The sequence below is a fragment of the Callorhinus ursinus genome, unplaced genomic scaffold (genome assembly GCF_003265705.2).
Source record: "Callorhinus ursinus isolate GAN/ISIS: 27379988/994484 unplaced genomic scaffold, GSC_fseal_2.0 scaffold13, whole genome shotgun sequence".
In the NCBI taxonomy this organism is placed as follows: domain Eukaryota; kingdom Metazoa; phylum Chordata; class Mammalia; order Carnivora; family Otariidae; genus Callorhinus; species Callorhinus ursinus.
The window spans coordinates 43,538,234-43,560,478 of NW_027397075.1; the positions used below are offsets into that span (position 1 = coordinate 43,538,234).

The following is a 22,245-nucleotide window of genomic DNA, read 5'->3' on the forward strand; positions in this document are numbered from 1 at the left end:
TTTATTCTCACCCTGTCAGACCCTTTCTATCTTAAACAGGTAAAAATGAACTCCTAAAACAAGGAATTCCCACAAAGCAGCAGTTTTGAGAAAACAAGTCTAAATGAACAGCTCTCTGGCCATCCAGCTATGTTCATTTAGTAGACATATTCAGCATGGGAGACTAATGGCTCTTTCCCCTCAGACTTGGCTGATTCTATTTGTTCTGTAAACATTTCTCTTTGTTATTTGATGGAGATAATGGCTATATTATGAATCCATCCTGGACATCAACTATCTATGAAAGGTATTGGGTTGGGGTTTTGGAAATTAGACCAGATATCTGCAGGGCATAGTACAGGCTTTGCAATATTTTCTGGAGCTGATATATTTTGAGTCCATGGCTTCTTTGTGCATTTCACTGCTTCTGATGGTGCATTTTACTATTCTCCTATTCCTTAAATCATTCTCTTGCTCTTTCAGTAAGTTGTGCAATAAGCCAGAGAGATAAGCTATATCGTCTGCAACCACAAAGTTTTGGGGGGAGGGGCGGGGGGAGGGCTGGGGGCTTAGTGGTTGGGATGTTAATCATTTATGCATGAAGAGGTTACCAGTTTATATAGTATTTTTTTTAAAGATTTTATTTATTTATTTGAGAGAGAGAAAGAGAGAGAAAGCATGAGAGGGGGGAGGGTCAGAGGGAGAAGCAGATTCCCCGCTGAGCAGGGAGCCCGATGTGGGACTTGATCCCAGGACTCCAGGATCATGACCTGAGCCGAAGGCAGTCGCTTAACCAACTGAGCCACCCAGGCGCCCCAGTTTATATAGTATTTTAAGAAACTGAGGTGCAGAGTGGACTTCAAAGATTCAAAGAAAGAACAAGAGGATAATTTAAGATATAACATCAAAAGGATGAGGAAATCTAACTCAATCTCTAGTCAAGGTCTTCTGTGAAAACGATAGCCTAGGGCAAATTTCTCACTGACATGAGACAGACTACCATCACGCTCATGATCTGCCAAATCCAGCCTCAAAAGCCAGCTAATACAAAAAACCTCCATAAGAGCGTAAGAGGAGGAGAATGCACTAAGTAAGAAAAGAGATAGGGAAATGAGACTACAAAAGGAAAGGACTGGCATGAAAATAGAACCTGGAAGGGAAAATTTACAGAAGAGAAAAGATGAAAAAAGGAAAAAAGGAGGAAATAGTAAATGTTGGTATAATACAACTAAGGAAGGAATCAATATAGTCATTCAGCATTTAACAAAAATTATTACTATATGTCAGTCATTGTAGAAGTACAGAGATAAATAAAACATAGTTTCTACTCTCAAAGTCTGCACAAACAATGACTCATAGAACACTACATCAAAAACTAATGATGTAGGGTGCCTGGGTGGCTCAGATGGTTAAGCGTCTGCCTTCGGCTCGGGTCGTGATCCCAGGGTCCTGGAATCGAGTCCCGCATCGGGCTCCTTGTTAAGCAGGGAGTCTGCTTCTCCCTCTCCCTCTGCCTGTCCCCCTGCTTCTTCTCTCTCTGTCTCTCCCGCAAATGAATAAATAAAAATCTTAAAAAAAAAAACTAATGATGTAATGTATGGTGATTAACATAACAATAAAATTTAAAGAAAAAAAATTCCCACAGTCTGGTTGGCAAATATATACCTAAAGATATGACAGCACTGTGTAATAAGTGCTATTACAGATAAATACACAAAATATCCTAGAAATACAAAGAAGGAAGAGCAAGTTGCTCAGTTAGAGACAGGTTAAGGGTGAGGTGGGTAGGAAATTAACAGACCATCCTGAACTCCCTGGCATTTACACATAGTCAAATTCTTCTTAAATTTATCTGAATTCCCCTGAGTGAGAATTCTCCTTCTTCCTTTCTTATTCTGGCTAAGGTCTTCCAACTTCTACATTGTGATTTTGATTAAAATGATAATGATTCACTGAATGACAGTGTTAAGAAAGCTAGAGACAATTAAAAATATCTGGTATTTTACCCAGATACACAAAAAGGCCACTAATAAGTTATTACAAAGGATATATGCTAACAACATTTTCTAAGTTAATGCAGATAAACAGTTGAGATGAAGTTTAATTTCTACTTTCATTTTTATTTATCTATTTATTTTTAATTTATTAACATATGTATTATTTGTTTCAGGGGTACAGGTCTGTGATAATTTTTACTTTTAGAGGCTTGTGAATAATCAATTAATTTGAACCACTAGATCAAAGTTAAACACCTTAGGTACGGTCACTACCAGCTCTCACTGTTTAACTGCACTGGTAAAGAGTAAGGATTATGAAACCAGACTGCCTGGGCTGATATTCCATCTCCATTACTTACTGGCTATGCATTAAACTCCTCTGAAATTAGGTTTCCTCATTTATAAAATGTGGATTGATAGCAGCTCCAACCTCAGGGTTATTAAAAGGGTGAAATAAATTAGCACATAAAAATGTCCAAAACAGTGCATTATTAAATGAGAATACATCTCTATTCTCACAGTAGAGACATGCATAAACATTTTACTATAAAACAAATTATTTGAAAAATCAATTTCTAAATTATATAGGAAAGGACTTTAATTTAAAAACTTTAAGTAGCTTTGAGGCACCTGGGTGGCTCAGTTGGTTAAGTGTCCAACTCTTGGTTTCAGGTCAGGTCATGATCTTGGGGTCCTGGGATGGAGCCCCATGTTGGGCGCTCTGTGCTCAGCATAGTTTCTGCTTAGGACTCTCCCCCTCTGCCCCTTCCCCTCCAACTCTTTCTCTCTCTAAAATAAATCAATAGATCTTTAAAAAAATACTTTAAGTAGCCTTTTAGAAGAATAAATTCGTATTTTTGTTTAGAAAATCTGAGCCATTGCTTATGTTTCCCAATTGGATTTCTAATCAGGGCAAATACAGATATGCAGAGATTTATGACCTAATTAATGCAAATAAACTGTACTAATTTGACATGTAAGTATCAACATAAATAAATTTCTAATAAAAATATTGTTTAGCTTTTTGGGGGAGATGTATAGCATATAAATTCCATAGATTCAAATTTGAATATGGATATAAATGGCATCCAGTGCCTACCACCACTATAGCTAAGTGATATATATTCTTTTCCACTAAAAATTAAAGGAAAAGAAAAAGAAGGAAATGTACTTTTACTTTAAGATGAGGCTTTTAAAAAAGAGAAACATAACTACGGTGGAAATGTTTTTGTTAATTCACTAGAAATAAGTCTCAGGTTAAGTTTTCTCAGTAAGATTTGAATTAAAATAAGTGAACAGGTCAATTAATATTAAGATGCTCTATAAATAACATTTTTCCTGTGTACAATTATTATTACAAATATAACAAACCACAGTGCTTCCTTGTGCATTTCATGGCTTCTGATGGTGCATTTTACTATTCTCTTATTCCTTATTATATCATCATTGCCAACCTATTCCATCAATAAGTCCTATTTATTAGCACACAGCAGATATATCGATAAATGTCTACTCAATGGGGAATCATTCTGCTAATAAGACTAACTGGTCATGCATGAATCATAGCTTACTATTTAAGCAGAGAAAGATGCACTGGGGAAATGCTCACTTTACACACAATGTACACAATGATATTATTCTGTTATTGCAATGATGCAAACCATATTAACATCTGAGTTTTCTGAGTCTTTCGAACCTCATCTCAAAATAATATAGAGATTTCACAATAGTTGAGAGATAATAGATATTTATAATCTTAAAGTTATTTCCTTGTAACCATAAGAATACTACATTTTTATGCAAATAAGTTTTACAATTCCACAAAATCTAGCAATAAAATGACAAATACTCTCAAAATAAAAAGGTAATCTAATATTGTTGTACTAACTGGATATGATTTATTTTTAGTATAAATTTCAAAAAAACTGGTTCAAATTTTCATCATAAAAAAATCCTTTAAGAAGCATGTTTTCTAAATGATAACAAAATGTTTGAAAGGTGATTGCAAACTTTTCAAAATACTCCTGTAGATCTAAGTTCCGAATGTAGACCCAAAGTTAGGCCTAGGGGTGCTATACTTAATGGGAGTGATTTGCTCTTTTATTTATTAATACTTAATGAAATTGGAGAAAGGGGGATATTCCTCAATTTGTGATAAAGATCCTACTGGAAGAAATAAATACAAATAAATAATAACCAACTTTGGGGGAAAAAAAAAATCAAGGCGATCCGGGCCATTTTCTTTTCCTGATTGCTATACATACTTAACCTGTTCTAGATCATAAGTGGCTTTTTACTTGTGTGCTTACAATGTTTTTTAATAGGAAAGCCATAATTTATATCTTCGGATTTAAAAAATTTAAGTAATGCTAGATATAGGGAATGTATTGCTAAGAACAAAAAAAAAAATTCCGCTAACCTTAGGGTCATATAAAAGGAAAGAGGATTTAAAATTACAATTGTCAAGGCAGTAGTATACCTTCTGAGGTAGAAAAAAAAATAAGACAATAATTACAAGAATTCTAAAAGTATGTGTAGAGTCCAGTCAATTTAATCATTAATTTTCACTTTACTGTTAGTTGTCATTCACCACCTAAGAAATAATTATGGGAGAGCATTCCCGATTAATTTTGAAAATAGAGCTGGTTTAACTCAGGAGTAAGCAGAAGTCCCTTCCCCAAGCTATCTTTAAACTATCACAAAAAATACAGTAGCTATTTTTCAAGAATTTCTATATCCTATTGCTGAGACTGTATGATTTGGAGATGATTAAAGAACTAGGTAAAGTGGAAGAAGAAATGGAATTTATTATCAACAAGAATCAAAGTTTCTCAAATTAAAGCTGTCAATCTGGTAAGATATTCTTAAATGCTTTTAGAGAACTAATCTTTTGTAAAATAAAAATGTTTCACTACTACTATCAATTTAGAGGAAAATAATAGTTTCACCACTTCTAAAATAAAAAGAAATTCAAAGAGTTCTATGTGTTATCACAGCTGGTTAAATAATTTGTATTTAAAAATACTTAAATTGATCATGAATTAATTATTATTAACTTGCAAAATCATTTCAATATCTGGACACTTTATACTTTTTTAAGAGGAAAAAAATGCATGAGTGTTTTTCCCAGGGCCACTGCACTGTACAATATAAGGTATACCAATCACACTATATTCTACCCCCCTGGCTCTAGAGCACCACTTACACAGACTACAAAGTGAACCACACCTTCTGGAGTTGTGCAATACAGCACACTTGGTTTCTTCCTGGAGGAAACAAATGACCAATACACTACTCTAAAAATGGTAGACAAATATCTGACTTACCAGCAGCTTAAGCAGCCAAAACCGTGACTTATAATAAAAAGTTTTGGTGGGATTGATAAGAAAGAAAACCATAAATCCATAAAGGACAAGTGGATACACATATGTAGGGATGACACTAATTGGAGCAAAGAAGCATGCCAGAAGGCTCAGGCACCACAATATCCCAAGGAATCCAGCAATCTGATAAAGGATGGAAAGACAAAGAGAAAACTGTTATTTTTATTTTTCCATTACTCAGAAATATCTTTAATAAAACAAAGGTAGGATACATGTTTAGATATAATGTCAATAACCTTCTTCAAGTAGAAGATGGATTTCAGTATCCACAAAACCAGCTATATAGCTAATGTGAAATAAATTCATGGGACTTTATGTCTTGCTTCGATTACCTCAAAAAGATGCTGATGAGACAAATTGCTTCTTGGATTAAGTTCGAAGATGAGCACATGATTCACTCCAGCCTGTCTCCAACCATATGTGTTGATGCCCAGTAGAAAAAGGAATTCAATCAGAAGAAAGCCACCCCGATATATTCTTATCAAGGGCCATATACTTCTATCTGTTTCAAGTTTAAATACAGCTGAAAAAAAATCAATTAATTGGTTAGTTAGAAAATTCATAATGTGTCCTATAATTGTCTTTTTTTAATTCTCAATGACACACTCCTTGACATAAAAAGTTTTTATAAATAAAACCTAAGCCTAGCTCACCTCAAGAGCATGACAAACTTGCATCCAGGTTCTTTCCCTTCTTCATTTCACTCTACAAAATTCACCAGAATAATTTTCCCAAAACTTGACTTTGGCAAGTTATTCCACTGTTCCATTAGTTTCTTAGATGACAGAAAATCACAGTGAAATTGTTTAGAACCAAAAGATCAGTTTTGTCAGCTAAGGATTTCTAGCATGATATAACTTCCTTAGCTTTGCTCTCTCTGTTATTAAACTGGTTATAGTAATATCTACCTCACAGAGTTGCTGTGAAAATTAAGACATAGTACACATGAAGACAACAATAAAAGCAAATGAACACTGTAATGTCATATAAATGATAACAGTTAATATTTACAGAATGCTTACTATGTGCTAAGGATTGTTCTCTATTTTTACATATAATAACTCATTTAATCCTCACAATGGTTCTATGAGTTAAAAAATATTATTTCCCTTTGATTAGTGGGGAAATTAGAGCATAGAGAGGCTGAGTAATTTGCTCAGGATTACAAAGCTGGTAGAGGGCAGTACCAGGATTTTAACTCAGATAGTTTTGATCCAAAGCCCACAGTCTTACCCATTACATTCTACTGTCCATATGCTCATACAAATGATCAGTACCACTATCACTCTCTGGTTCTCTAATAACTATAACATTCAAACACCTCAGCCTTGTAATTCAGTTCTTCATCACAATCTGATCTCCAATTCACTTTTCCCAAACTTAACTCACAATGCTCCTAAACATTAATTCTTATCTCCTGATGAATTTTATTAGTCTTTTCACAAGCCTGCTTCTCACATTTGCTTATGTTGTCCCCTATACCTAAAATGGCCTTGCACTTTCTTTCCACCAATTCAAATTCTACTTAATATTTAAAGCCAATCCCTACCTGTTCATAAATTTATTGAATGAGTGTTTCATTTTGAGCCTACTATGTGCCAAATATTTCAATTTGGCTAAAGATTTCTCAGTTTTCTAAATAACTATAAAATTATTTATTAGACTCATTTGAAATTTAACTATATACTGTCTTATACTTAATTTAAATATTTATTAACTTTATATTCTCTATAGTACATAGCACATTTGATAATTTAAAAATAACAGGGTAGAAAAAGCCTTTCCTTTAGAGTCAAATACTAGAGACCAGATTTCAAATTCTAGCTATTCTAGGGAAAATAAATTTATTTTTCCACATCTCCATTTCCTTCTGGTCAATGGTGATAATATCAATTCTCCTAAGTTTGTTAAGAAGATTAAATATGACTGAAGACTCCAAGATTCCAGAGTAGGAGACCTTAGATTTGTTTGGTCCCAGAAACTCAACGAGATAGCTGTCAAATCATTCTGACCACTGCGAACTCAACCAGAGATCTAAGAAAAGAACTGCCGCAAATCTACAAATAGAAAACCAACCACTTTCTGCAAGAATGACAAGAAGGAAAAGCTCACCTGAAAAAAGAGAACAAGAGGCAGTGCTGACTGCCAGGGACCTAATCACTATAGGTATAAGTAAGATGTCAGAAATACAGATCAGAATAATGATTATAAAGATATTAGCTGGGCTTCAAAAAGCATAGAACACACTAGAGTATCCTTTTCTGGAGAAATAAAAGAACTAAAATCTAATCAAGTCTAAATAAAAAAGGCTACTAATGAGATGCAATCAAAAGGAGGCTCTAACTGCTAGGTTAAATGAGGCAGAAGACAGAATTAGTCATACAGAAGACAAAAAGATGGAGAATAGAGAAGCTGAAAAAAAGAGAGATAAACAACTACTGGATCACAAGGGGAGAATTGGAGACATAAGTGATACCATAACGTGAAAAAAATATTAGAACAACTGGGATCCCAGAAGAAGAGGAAAGAGAGAGAGAGAGAGGCAGAAGGTAGATTGGAGCAAATTACAGGGGAGAACTTCCCTAATTTGGGGAAGGAAGCAGGCATCAAAATCCAGAAGGCACAGAGAACCCCCCCTCAAAATCAATAAAAATAGGTCAACACCCCACCATATAATAGTGAAACTTGCAAATCTCAGAGACAAAGAGAAAATCCTGAAAGCAGCTCAGGACAAGAGGTCCTTAACCTACAACAGTAGAAACATTAGACTGGCAGCAGACCTATCCACAGAGACCTGGCAGGCCAGAGAGGACTGGCATGATATATTCAGGGTGCTAAATGAGAAAAATATGCAGCCAAGAATACTTTATCCAGCTAGGATGTCATTCAAAATAGAAGTGATAAAAAGGACAAACAGAAACTAAAAGATTTTTTGATCACTAAACCAGCCCTGCAAGAAATATTAAAGGGGATCCTTTAAGTGAAGAGAGAGCCCAAAAGACAGACAGACCAGAAAGGAACAGAGACAATATAAAGTAACGGTCACTTTACAAGTAGGACAATGGCACTAAATTCCTATCCTTCAATAGTTACTCTGAATGTAAATGGGCTAAATGCCCCAATCAAAAGACACAGGGTATCAGATCGGATAAAAAAGCAAGACTCATCGATATGCTGTCTGCAAGAGACTCATTTTAGACCCAAAGACACCTGAAGATTGAAAGTGAGGGGGTGGAAAACCATGTATCATGCTAATGGACATCAAAGGAAAGCTGGGGTAGCAATCCTTTGATCAGACAAATTAGATTTTAAGCCAAAGACTGTAATAAGAGATGAGGAAGGACACTATATCAAAATTAAAGGGTCTATCCAACAAGAAGATCTAACAATTATAAATATTTATGCCTCTAACATGGGAGCAGCCAATCTATAAGCCAATTAATAACAAAATTAAAGAAACACATTGATAATAATACAATTATAGTAGGGGACTTCAACACCCAATTCACTGCAACAGACAAATCATCTAACCCAAAGATCAACAAGGAAATAAGGGCTCTGAATGACACACTGGACCAGATGGACTTCACAGATATATTCAGAACATTCCATCCTAAAGCAATAGAATACACATCCTTCTCAAGTGAACAGGGAACATTCTCCAGAATAGATCACATACTGGTGACAAATTAGGTCTCAACTGGTACCAAAAGACTGGGGTTATTCCTAGCATATTTTCAGACCACATTGTTTTGAAACTTCAACTCAGTCATAAGAGGAAATTTGGAAAGAACTCAAATACATGGAGGCTAAAAAGCATCCTACTATAAAGAATGAATGGGTCAACCAGGAAATTAAAGAATTTTAGAAAATTCATGGAAACAAATGAAAATGAAATCACAACTTCTCAAAACCTTTGGGATGCAGTAAAGGTGGTCCTTAGAGGGAAGGATATAGCAATACAAGCCTTTCCCAAGAAACAAGAAAGGTCTCAAATACACAACCTAACCTTATACCTAAAGGAACTGGAGAAAGAACAGCAAATAAAGTCTAAATCCAGCAGGAGAAGAGAATTAATAAGGATTAGAGCAGAAATCAATGAAACAGAAACCAAAAGAACCTTAGAACAGATCAACAAACCTGGAGCTGGTTCTCTGAAAGAATTAATAAGACCGATAAACCCAAGCCCAGACTATCAAAAAGAAAAATGGGAAAGGACTCAAATAAGTAAAGCCATGAATGAAAGAGAGAATGCAAGCTGCTGCAGCCACTCTAGAAAACAGTATGGCGGTTCCTCAAAAAGTTAAAAATAGAGCTACGACCCAGCAACTGCACTACTAGGTATCTACCCCAAAGATACAAATGTAGTGATCCGAAAGGGCACTTGCACCCCAATGTCTATAGCAGCAATGTCCACCATAGCCAAACTATGGAAAGAGCCCAAATGTCCTCTGACGGATAAAGAAGATGTGTTGTATACGTGTGTATACACACACACACACACACACACACACACACACACACACACACACACAAAATGAAATACTACTCAGTCATCAAAAACAATGAAATCTTACTATTTGCAACGATGTGGATGGAACTAGAGGGTATTATGCTAAGGGAAGTAAACCTGAGAAAGATAATTATCATATGATCTCACTCATATGTCAAATTTAAAAAACAAAACAGGATCATCAGGCAAGGGAGGGAAAACAAAATAAGATGGAATCAGAGAGGAAGACAAAGCATATAAGACTATTATAGGAAACAAACTGGGGGTTGCTGGAGGGGAGGGAGGGTTGGGGGATGGGGTAACTGGGTGATGGGCATTAAGGAAGGCACATGATGTAATGGGCACTGGGTGCTATATAAGACTGATGAATCACTGAACTCTACCTCTGAAAGTAAAAATACACTATATGTTAATTAATTGAATTGAAATTGCACAAATATAAAGATGAAATTATTCTTAAAATGAAGATTAAATGTGATCAACATATATTATATGCCTAAAACAATGATGTGTATTCAGTACATATCAGTTTCTTTTTCCTTTTGCTTGAGGAAGCCTCATTTTTTTCATTAATTTCACAAATATTTATTAGATGCCTGTTGTACCTAACAGCATTCCAAGAGCTGGAAAGTCAGTAATAAACAAAAGAAAAAATGTCTGTCTTCTGGAAACTTCTATTCTGTATAACGTCAGATAGTGATAAGGGTTTTAAAGGAAAAAAATAGGGAAAGGAAATGAAGAATGATGTTATTAGGTGCTATATTAGATAGGGTGGTTAAGAAGATCTCTTAGGAGATGACATTTGCAGGGGTGCCTGGGTGGCTCAGTCGTTAAGTGTCTGCCTTCAGCTCGAGTCATGATCCCAGGGTCCTGGGATCAAGCCCCTTATCAGGTTCCCTGCTCAGCAGGAAGCCTTCTTCTCCCTCTCCCACTCCCCCTGCTTGTGTTCCCTTTTTTGCTGTCTCTCTCTCTCTCAAATAAATAAATAAAATCTTAAAAAAAAAAAGGGAAATGACATTTGCAGAGATCCTTTTTTTTTTTAAAGATTTAATTATTTATTTTAGAGAGGTGGGGGGAGAGATAGAGGGAGAAACAGTCTTAAGCAGACTCTGTGCTGAGAGTGGAGCCCAACACAGGGCTTGATCCCATGACCCTGAGATCAGGATCTGAGCCGAAACCAAGAGTTGGATACTTACCAACTGCACCACTTAGGTGCCCCGACATTTGCAGAGATCTTAAGGAAAGAGAGAATGAATCATGTGAATATATGGAAAAACAGGGCTCCAAATACAGAAGTACAAAAGGCCCTGAGATACATTGAGCCTAGTGTTCCAGGAACAGGAAGAAGGCAAAAGGCAGTATAATTGAAATAAATGAGAGGCAAAGCAGTAAAAAGTTAGCCAAGAGAAGATCAGGTAGGACTTTATAGTATTTTGTCAAGACTTACAGTTTTACAATGTATGAAGCCAATGAAAGGTTTTACATATAAGTAACATGACCAATTAATAATTTTAAAGGGTATTCCACTGTTAAATGAAGAAGAGACCATAAAGGATCAAGCATGATAGCAAGATTAATTAGATTATGAATAAAAAGCTATATATGGTTTTACATCATGATTCCTAAGCAAAATCCATAAATATAACAGTCAGTTAACAAAAATAATAAGCCTAGGTCCCAAAGAATGTACAATAAAAACACTGGAGCTAATAAATTCAGCCAAGTTGCAGAGTACAAAATCAACACATGAAACTTAGTTGTCTTTGTATATACCAGCAATGAATACTCTGAAATGAAATTAAGAAAACAATTCCAACTACAATAGCACCCAAAAGAATAAAACACCTAGGAAATTAATTTACTTAAGAAGGTATTAGATGTGTACATTAAAAACTACAAAACACAGCTGAAAGAAATCCCATGTTCATGGATTTGCAAGACTTGATATCATTAAGATGATAATGCTCAAAGTGTTCTGCAGATTTATTATAATCCCTATCAAAATTCCAGGGGCCTTTTTTTTCAGAAATGGAAAAGTCAATCCTCAAATTGATAATGGAATTGGTAGAGGCCCGAGATAGCCAAAAGCATTGTTGAAAAAGAACAAAGTTAGAGGACTCACTTTTTGTAGTTTCAAAATTTACTATAAAACAGTGTGGTACTGGCATAAAAACAGGCATACAGACAAATGGAATGGAATTGGGAGTTCAGCAATAAATCTATATATCTGGGGCACCTGGGTGGCTCAGTCGTTAAGTGTCTGCCTTCAGCTCAGGTCATGATCCCAGGGTCCTGGGACTGAGCCGCACATCAGGCTCCCTGCTCTGCGAGAAGCCTGCTTGCTTCTCACTCTCCCACTCCCCATGCTTATGTTCCCTCTCTCGCTGTGTCTCTCTCCATTAAATAAATAAATAAAATCTTAAAAAAAGAAATGTATATATCTGTGGCCGATTGGTTTTCAACAAGAGTGCCAAGACCATTCAATGGAAAAGAATATTTTCTTCAACAAATGGTGCTGGGACATCTACATATCCACATGCAAAAGAATGAAGTTGAACCCCTATCTCTCATCATGTACAAAAATTAGTTCAAAGAAAGAAAAATATTGATCAATCAGGCTTTATCAAAATTAAAAACTTTTGTGCATCAAAGGATACAATTTAGAAAACGAAAAACAATTTATACAATGGGAGAAAATATTAATAAATCATGTATCTTGGTAAGGGTCTAGTAACCAGAATATATAAAGAATTCTTATAACTCAACAATAAGAAGGCAAGTCAATTAAAAAATGAGCAAAGGACTTGGACAGGCATTTTTCCAAAGAAAATATACAAATAGCTAATAAGCACATATGAAAAAATGCTCAATACCATTAGTCATTAGGGAAATGCAAATCAAAACATTAACAAGATACCACTTCAAACCCACTAGAATGGCTATAACTAAAAAAATAAATAAAAAGGAAAACCATGAAGTTGGTAAGGGTGTAAAGAAAATGGAACCCTCATAAATTCCTGGTGAAAATGAAAAATGGTGCAGCCTCTATGGAAAACAATTTGGTGGTGCCTCAGAAGCTTAAACATAGAATTACCACATAACTGAATGACTCCACTCTTAGGTATATATCCAAAAGAACTGAAACCAGGTACCCAAAGAAATCCATGAGTATGCATGTTCACAGCAGCACAATACATATTAACTGAGGCGTACAAACAACCCAGTATAGTATATATTCAGTTTTGGTAGATACTGTCAAACAGTTCTCCAAAGTGCTATACCCATTTGTCACTCATTCACTTTAATATCTTCACAGCATTTCATTGTACAGAGGTAACATTATCTAGTTTTTTAAACAACTGATGGACATCTGAGTGGTTTCTAGGACTTTGTTACTATAAACAAAATGGCAGTGAATACACTCATCTCATACATGTCCTTGCACCCATATACAAGTATGTCTGTAAGATAAATTTCTAGAAATAAAATTGCTTAACCACAGTGAGTGCATTTAAAAATTTACATATACTGCCAAATTACCCTCCAAAGAGATTGAAACCATTACTACTCTTCCTATTAGGTTATGAGTGCCTGCTATTTCACACACTTATATGTACTTTAAAGAGCCAAACTCATATCTTTATCAAACCAAAAAATGAAATACGGTATATTGTTATTGTACCAAATTAAGTAAAGGTTCTTAGAAATCTGTAAGAGAACAAGTTTTAAAAAATCTAATTAGGTAACTTTTCATCTTCATCAAACTAAATATCTGAAATATGTGAATTTCAGACAAATTATTAAATATCAGGTCATATCCCCTTGAGAAACTACACCAATAACGCACATTATTTTTTGATGTGAATGAAAAAAGAATCGTGCTTATACATGCATTACTACTGCTGTGTTTCTCTCTCATCTTTCAACACAGTTACCTTTTAGTACCCGCTGGGAGATAAATAAGGATAGACAGCTGGCTTTACGTTTACCCTCCCTCCCCCTACCCCCCCACACAAAGATCAAACAAAGAAGAGTTCTGAGGTGAGAGATCATAATGCACCACACTAAATGCATAAACCACATACATTAAAAAAAAAATTAGACTGTCTCACAAAAGTCTGTATTTACAAAAGAAAACAAAACCCCAATTTGTCCCTGAATTTAAAAAACTTCTTTTCAATGCACTCACATAAAAAGAATGAAGTTTATTTTTTCTTATTATTTGATGATGATAATGATAATTACAAACAGACTCATCTTGAAAATAAAAGAAAAAAATTCACACAAAAATGATTGAGGTTGTTCTTAGAAAGAACAACTCCCATCACATACACCATATAATTTATACTGATGTAGTACTTTACAACTATAAACATGTTTTATACTTTTTTAAAAAAATATTTGAGAGAGTGTGTGCACATGTGCGCATGTGACTGAGGGGAGGGGCAGCGGGAGAGAGAGATGGAGAAAGAATTTCCAGCAGACTCCCTGCTGACCACGGAGCCTGACATGTGATGTGGGGCTCAATCCCAAGACCCTGAGATCATGACCTGAGGCAAAATCAAGAGTCAGATCCTTAACCGACTTAGCCACCCAGGCACCCCTGTTTTACTTATACTTCTTAGTTGATCTCCATGAAGTGGTCTCAAGTATCTTCCACTCTTATCATCTAATCCTCTCCTTCACACTAGGTGAATTTATCATTTCTCTCCTTCATAACCCAACCCCCCTTCCTATGCCCCATCCTCTTCCCATACCAACAAAATCTCTGCTTATCTGTCTCCTCTTAAAATGCCTTTCATCCCATCAGTCCTCCCCGATGCTTTCATTTAAAGTAATCACTTTGTTCCTTTGACCTGCTTAGAACATTTAACATTTTCTGTCTTGTATTATTACTGTTTTAATATATGTTTTAATCTCCCTTACATAATAAACTTCATAAGGAAAGGGATTCTCTTATCTATCTTAATACTCATAAGTATCAAGCATATCATGAAATATATAAAATTTACCTGTTGAATGAATGAATTCTAAAATGACCCTGTAAATTTAAGGTAGTAAGTCACCTAATAAATAAGGAAATTATTTCAGAGAAGTTAAATGATATCCTTAAAGCCAAAACAACTAACAAACAGTGGAGCTGAGACTGAAACCCAGGCTTTTTGAAGACAAGTCAGTGTTCCTTCCCTAACAGCTTAGCTTAACAATCTAGGGCTGGGTTTTTTATTGCAATATTCCCATGTAGTCTATATAAATAGGCTGCATTCATTTAAAGAAACAGAATTAGATTAAAATATGATCATAAATTATACCAATACTAGGATAACTATACCCAAAAGGAAAACCAAACCAAACAAATGACCAAACACCAACGCATCCCTCTGAATCATTTCTAACAACAAAAAACTTAGCCCTGACAAATTTCTCTTTCAGTAGCAGCTCTGTTAGTTTGGTACTAGTTTTGGTAGAGGGACAGAATAGAACAAAGGCATATTACTAAGGATAATTTAATTCAAAATTTAAACAACTTACCGGCAAGCACAAGGGTAATATTCAGTACAATGAATATTCCACAAAATAGGCCAACTCTAAAAGTAGTCCATGCTGGTGCAGGCTGTAAACAGAAAAACAGCATGCTGGGCATAGGGCAAAACACTGCACATTTAGTATATGCTGTAATAAATTAGTAGTATGAGACCCAAAGCTCTACCATGAAAACAAAAATATTTTATGAACTGAATTTTTTATATATCAGAACCAGAGAAACATCATTCTCCTGTAACATAAAATGGATTTGCCAGTTACTCAAATTCCTTTACAAAAATCTGATTACTAAATAAACAAGAATTTAATCTTGAACATTGAATTATATATACACTGAGTTTTTCTTATGGGAGAAATATAAGTGCAATTTCATTTTTACAAAGTATGTATCTTTAAATTTTGTAGGTCACGATTACTCAGAATTCACATATTTGGTACTATGAACCATGGAGACAATGGCAAAATTAAGAACACTTGTTTTCTATATTACTTCCACTATTAACACTGGGGTAACTAAAAAGTGAATTTTTTTAAAAGATTTTATTTATTTATTTGAGAGAGAGCGAGCACAAGCAGGGGGAGCAGCAGGCAGAGGGAGAGGGAGAGCAGGTTTCCCGCTGGGCAGGGAGCCTGATACGGGGCTTGATCCCAGGACTCTGGGATCATGACCTGAGCCAAAGGCAGATGCTTAACCGAGTGAGCCACCCAGGCGTCCCTAAAGTGAATTTTTAAGATATAAAGAAATTCTCCAGGGACTGGAATATTAGAATCTCCAGAGTGTGTAGGTTCAAAAAATATTTTTCTCTATTTTATGGTAGTTTTGTATTTAGAAAATGATAAAAGGAAATCAACTGTTTTCTAATATAAAAGGAAGTACCCTGATATTTTAAACATAAACGTATGAGAAACAGGAGAGAGAAAATATTGTGGAATTAAATATTTGCTATGAATATTATAAAGAACTTCTGTTGTTGTTAAAGGTATAATATCTTAAATGTTACATTTAAGATAGTTTAAATGTTTTCTAAAAACCTTTAAATGAAAAAAAGCATTGAAACTCCCTCTGCTGAAAACCTTTAAATGAAAAAAAGCATTGAAACTCCCTCTGCTGAAAACCTTTAAATGAAAAAAAGCATTGAGACTCTCTCTGACTTATATATTAATCAGTAACAGGTATCTGAATTGTTAAAGATTGAAAGCATCCAGAGGGAAGACAGTCATCTATATTTTCAAAAAATTTTTTTCTAGTTTAAAAAATTGTGTAATTTATCATATATAAAAGAATATATATAATGTATTTGGACTGTTAGGAACTGAATAATAAAGTGTTCACCCATCATGAGAAACAACATTTCTATTACCTTTCAAGTCCCTATCCCTTCCAGATCCATAAACCTTCCCTCCTCACCAAGGATAACCATTTCCGTGTTTTCTTAGCTTTACCACTTCTTTTTGCATTTATAAATACCTTAGTTTTTCAAGATTTTAATAGCTTTACTAAAATATAACTCACATATACTAAACTGCACATATTTAAAGTATACAATTTGATGTTTTGATATATGTAAACACTTAGGAAATTATTACCATAATCATGACAATGAACATATCTATTGCCCTTCCCAAGAGATTTCTCATGCCCTTCTATAACACTTTTCTGCACACCACACCCTATACCACCCCAGAGAAAACCATGGATCTGCTGTCATTATACAGTAGTTTGCATTTTCCAGAGTTTTAGGTAAACAGCATCATATAGTATATACTCTTTTTTGGTCTGGTTTCTTTCCCTCAGTATAATTATTTTAAGATGCACCCATATTGTTCCATATATCAATGTTTATTCCTTTTTATTGCTGAGTAGTATGCCATTATATGGATATACCATAACTGTTTATCCATTCACCTATTGATAGATATGATTTGTTTCCAGGTTTAGGCTATTATGACTAAAGCTGCTTCAGAACATTTCATGAACCATTTTCTTAAAGGATTTTATTTATTAATTTATTTATTTTAAAGAAGGCTCTATGCCCAACATGAGGCTCAAACTCATGACCCTGAGATCAAGAACTGAATGTTCTACCAACTGAGCCAGCCAGGTGCCCCTTGTGTACACATCTTTTATGAAAATATGATTCCATTTGTCTTGGGTTAATACCTAAGAGTATAGGCCAGATCATATGGTAGGTAAAGGTTTAATTTTTTAAGAAACTGCCAAATTGTTTTCCAATATGGCTGTATCATTTTATTTTCCACTAGCAGCATCCGAGATATCTGAGCTTTGTTCCTCATTTAGTGTCCATGTTTTTAGTTATTCTAATAGGTATATGTTACCTCACTATGGTTTTAATTTGCATTTCCCTATGACTAATAATACTGAACATCTACTCACATGTTTACTTGCTATGCATACATCTGATTGTTCAGATCTCTTGCCCACTTTTAAGTTGGGTTGTTTGTTTTCTTATTTTTGAATACTAGAGTTCTTTATATATTTTGGATACAAGTTTTTTATCTATTATATTTTCTTCCTAGTCTGTTGCTTTTCATTCTCTTAATATTGTCTTCTACAGAGCAGAAATTTTAAATTTTGATGAGGAGCTTCTGGTTTTATTTCTTAGAAATCGTTGCATAAACAAGTCAACAAGACCTTTTCCTTTATTTTCTTCAAAAATGTGTACTTTTAGGTTTTCATTTAAATCTATATATACCTAAAATTAATTTTTATATATAGTGTGAAAGATGTGTGGAAGTTCTTTTTTTTTTTTTGCATGTGGAAGCGAATCGCTCCATCACCATTTGTTGAAAAAACTATCCTTTTCCCACTGAACTGTCTTTACATCTTTATTGAAAATTAGTTGACCAAGGGGAGGAGGGTGGGAGGATGGGTTAGCCTGGTGAAGGGTATTAAAGAGGGCACATTCTGCATGGAGCACTGGGTGTTATACACAAATAATGAATCATGGAACACTACATCAAAAACTAATGATGAAATGTATGGTGATTAACATAACAAAAAAAAATTAGTTGACCATTTATTGGTCTATTTTTGGACTTTTTATTCTGTTTCATTCATCTATTTACTTATCTTGACATTAATACCACACTGTCTTGATTACTGCAGTTTTAATAATTTGATACAAGGTAGTGTCAATCTTTCAACTAAGTTGTTCCCAAATTTTGTTGGTTATTCTTGTTCATTTTTAACTCCATATAAATTTTTTAATTTGCTAACCAGTTATATACATATATAATAAATATAAAGGCCTGTTGAGATTTTGAGCTGGATTGTGTTTTATCTATGGATCAATTTAGGAAGAAATGATAATTTAGAAATATTGGGTTTTCTAACCCACGAACATGATATATCTCTCATGCATTTGTTTCTTTTAATTTCTCTTAGCAATGCTTTATAATTTTCAACGTAAAAGTCTCACACATCTTTTGTCAGATTTATCCCTACATATTTTAATTATAAATAGCATTTAAAAGTTTTTATTTCAGGGTGCCTGGGTGGCTCAGTTGGTTAAGTGTCTGCCTTCGACTCAGGTCATGATCCCAGGGTCCTGGGATCAAGTTCCGCATTGGGATCTCTGGTCAGCAGGGAGCCTGCTTCTCTTCCTTCCTCTGCTGCTCCCCCTGCTTTTGCACTCTCTCTCTGTCAGGTAAATAAATATAATCTTAAAAAAAAAAAAAGTAAATTAAAAAAAATTTTTTTTAAGATTTTATTTATTTATTTGAGAGAGAGTGAGCAAGAGAGAGCACAAGCAAGGTGAAGGGCGGAGTGAGAAGCAAACTCCCCGCTGAGCACGGAGCCCCATGTGGGACTCAATCCCGGGACCCTAGGATCATGACCTGAACCAAAGGCAGATGCTCAGTCGACTGAACCACTCAGGCACCCAAATTTTTTTTATTTCAAATTGTTCTGAATGGTACATAGAGATACAATTTATTTTATTTATGGTCCTATATTCTGTAACCATGCTAAACTTACTTATTAGTTCTAGTAGTTATTCTAATGATTCACTGGATTTTTCTACATAGGTTACCATGTCATCAGCAAAAATACTCCACCAGTTTTAGTTCTTTGTTTCTAATCTGAATGCCTTTTATTTCTTTTTCCTATCCTACTGCACTGGCTAGAATCTCTAGTACAATGTTGAATAAAAGTGCCTAGAATGAATCCTAGTTAGGGAGAAGGTATTCAGAGTTTCACCATTAAGTATGATATTAGTTATAGGTTTTTTCATAAATGCCTTTTATTAGGATGAGGAAGCTCTTTTTGTTATTGATTTCCATTCCACTGTGGTCAGAGAACTTATATTCTATCATTTAAATCCTTTTAAGTTAAAAAAAAAATGAATCCTTTTAAGTTGAGACATTTTATGAAACAGAATATGTCACCTAAATATTTTTGGTATAATTACTGTGTAGATGTCATTTAATAAATTTTTTTGATGTAACTATGGCATTTTGGATAAAGTTCTGTGGTAGCCCAGCACACCTGAATCTTCCCACCCTGTATCATTAAATACCTAATCATAATCATTGGTGACTGTAACATGAAATAAATATCTCACCTTAATAATTTGGGGAGACCAAGAAGTTAGCATGTCGATAAGAATAAATAAGAGAAGGAATACAGCATAAGAAGAGAAAGGTGGGAAGACATTACAATTCATCATGAAGTGAGATCTGGTGCTGGATTTTTTACTTTTTTAGATTTTATTTATTTGACACAGATAGAGAAACAGCGAGAGAGGGAACAGAAGCAGGAAGAGTGGGAGAAGGAGAAGCAGGATTCCTGCCGAGCAGGGAGCCCTATGCGGGTATCGATCCCAGGACCCTGGGATCATGACCTGAGGTGAAGGCAGACGCTTAACGACTGAGCCACCCAGGTGCCCTGAGGCGCTGGATTTTTTAAAAACAAAATAACAGTAGTAATAGCTACTTTTAAAATTTGGCTGACCTCTTTTTTTTTTTTTTTTTAAGGAGAGAGAGCAGGGTTGGCGGGCAGAGGGAGAGGGAGACAGAGAATCTTAAGCAGGCTCCACACCCAGTGCAGAGCCTGATACGAGGCTCAATCTCATGACCCTGAGATTAGGACCTAAGCCGAAATCATGAGCTGGATGCTTAACTAACTAAACCACCCAGATGCCCCTGACATATTTTTTAAAGTAATGAAACTAGTATGTCTTATCAACTAAACAGATTGTGTTGATTATTCAATAGTCAAAACCAACCAACCAAACAACTGGAAGTAAATACTAACCTGAGCAGCTCCCAAAGGGGGGACACGTAAACGTTTCATAGCTTTTTGTCGGTCACCATCTTCAAGTTCATTAGTCACTACAGCCTAGAAAGACACATTAAATTTTGACACAGGTTATACTAATCTTGAGTAATACATAAATAATTCTGAACCATTTATATACATGGTACTCTGATAACCTCTTGGTGAATGTACACTGACAAAGCAAAAGACAAAAATCATGAGTAAAGAATATTGTATTCAAAGCTAGCAACTAATTACAAAAAGAGGAATGAAGAATTATTTCATTAAAAACAAGACATTAATGCAATTGAAAATATGTGGTACATAAGTGAGATTACTATACCTCAGTTTCAGAGATGAGCTGGTTGATTTTCTTGCATGTATAAAATGGGGCCACTTCAACATGAGCCACGCGCCAATCTGCTCCACGAGAAGTTTCCAGGATTTTGTCATGCTTTTTGAGGATTTTTCGAAACCCTGTAAAATTCAGATTCTACAGAAAGAAATGAGAAAAACTACTGTAATTTCCACCACCATAAAAGAAGAAAAATAATAAGCACTATGCATTGATGAGCTGACTGATGACTGAGTACTGAGGGAAATGGCAATGCTTTCATACAAGCATTTACTTCTAAAAGGATAAGACTCTTCTTTCTTGGGGTGCCTGGGTGATACAGCTGGTTAAGCAACTGAGTCTCAGTTTCGGCTCAGGTCGTGATCTCAGGGTAGTGAGACTGAGCCCCACCATCAGGCTCCATGCTCAGTGAGGCATCTGCTTCAGATTCTCTCTCCCTCTCCTTTTGTCCTTCCCTACCACGTTTACTCTCTCTCTCATAAATAAATCTTAAAAAAAAAAAAGACTCTTTTTATTCCATCTATTTATTTCAAGGTAGTGTGCCATCAATAATAAAAGAAACCCTAAACTATGAACCCTATGATTTCTATTTCAAGTAAATTAATGGAAGTCTTAGACTCAAAACATTTTTATTTCCATTTTCTTATGTACAATTATTCTCAAAAAGACTAATTTATATTATTTTGCTTCATGATCAAAAGAATACTATCAGAAAATATTTTGGATTTATAATACACTGAATACATTTATTACTTTTTTGTTTTTTGAAGGACTGTTATTGCTATGTATTTTCCCCCTACTACGCAAGCATGTATGAAAATGGAAGATCGTCTATTTCTTTTAACTTCATTTTGCTTCCATCCATTCTCAGTTTGGGGATGGGAGTGCAAAAAGAGTAACATTGATCATACATACAGGGTTTTGCTGATAATGGATAGGAGCTTGCACTCCTCCTCCATTTCTACAATATCAAAATACTACACTTTTCTACATTCTCCAATTGTTGTTCTTCGGTATATGCAAAAAAGCAGGAAACTGTAGATTTGCATGGTTCTTTAAACCAGAGATCTTCCAAATTTGCTGAGCACATATCCTTATCAGTAAAAAAATTGAGCACTTACTCCAAATTAGACTTTGCTTGCTTGCTAGTTTATAATTTTTGACTCATACTTTAGCAAATCATCTTAAACTCTCCT

At 34.9% G+C, this 22,245-nt stretch overlaps 1 protein-coding gene across 1 annotated transcript in view; it reads right to left on the reverse strand.

The window, feature by feature from the left end:
• The window catches only part of XPR1 (xenotropic and polytropic retrovirus receptor 1), a 252,234-nt gene that overhangs the window by 58,728 nt on the left and 171,261 nt on the right, over window positions 1-22,245 (reverse strand). Inside the window, exons 5-9 of the mRNA XM_025877687.2 lie at window positions 21,038-21,187; window positions 20,692-20,775; window positions 15,405-15,486; window positions 5,692-5,882; window positions 5,303-5,482 (exon numbers count right to left, since the gene is read on the reverse strand). Coding sequence (XP_025733472.1) covers window positions 5,303-5,482; window positions 5,692-5,882; window positions 15,405-15,486; window positions 20,692-20,775; window positions 21,038-21,187 — 687 coding nt within the window. The remainder of the gene's footprint in view (window positions 1-5,302; window positions 5,483-5,691; window positions 5,883-15,404; window positions 15,487-20,691; window positions 20,776-21,037; window positions 21,188-22,245) is intronic.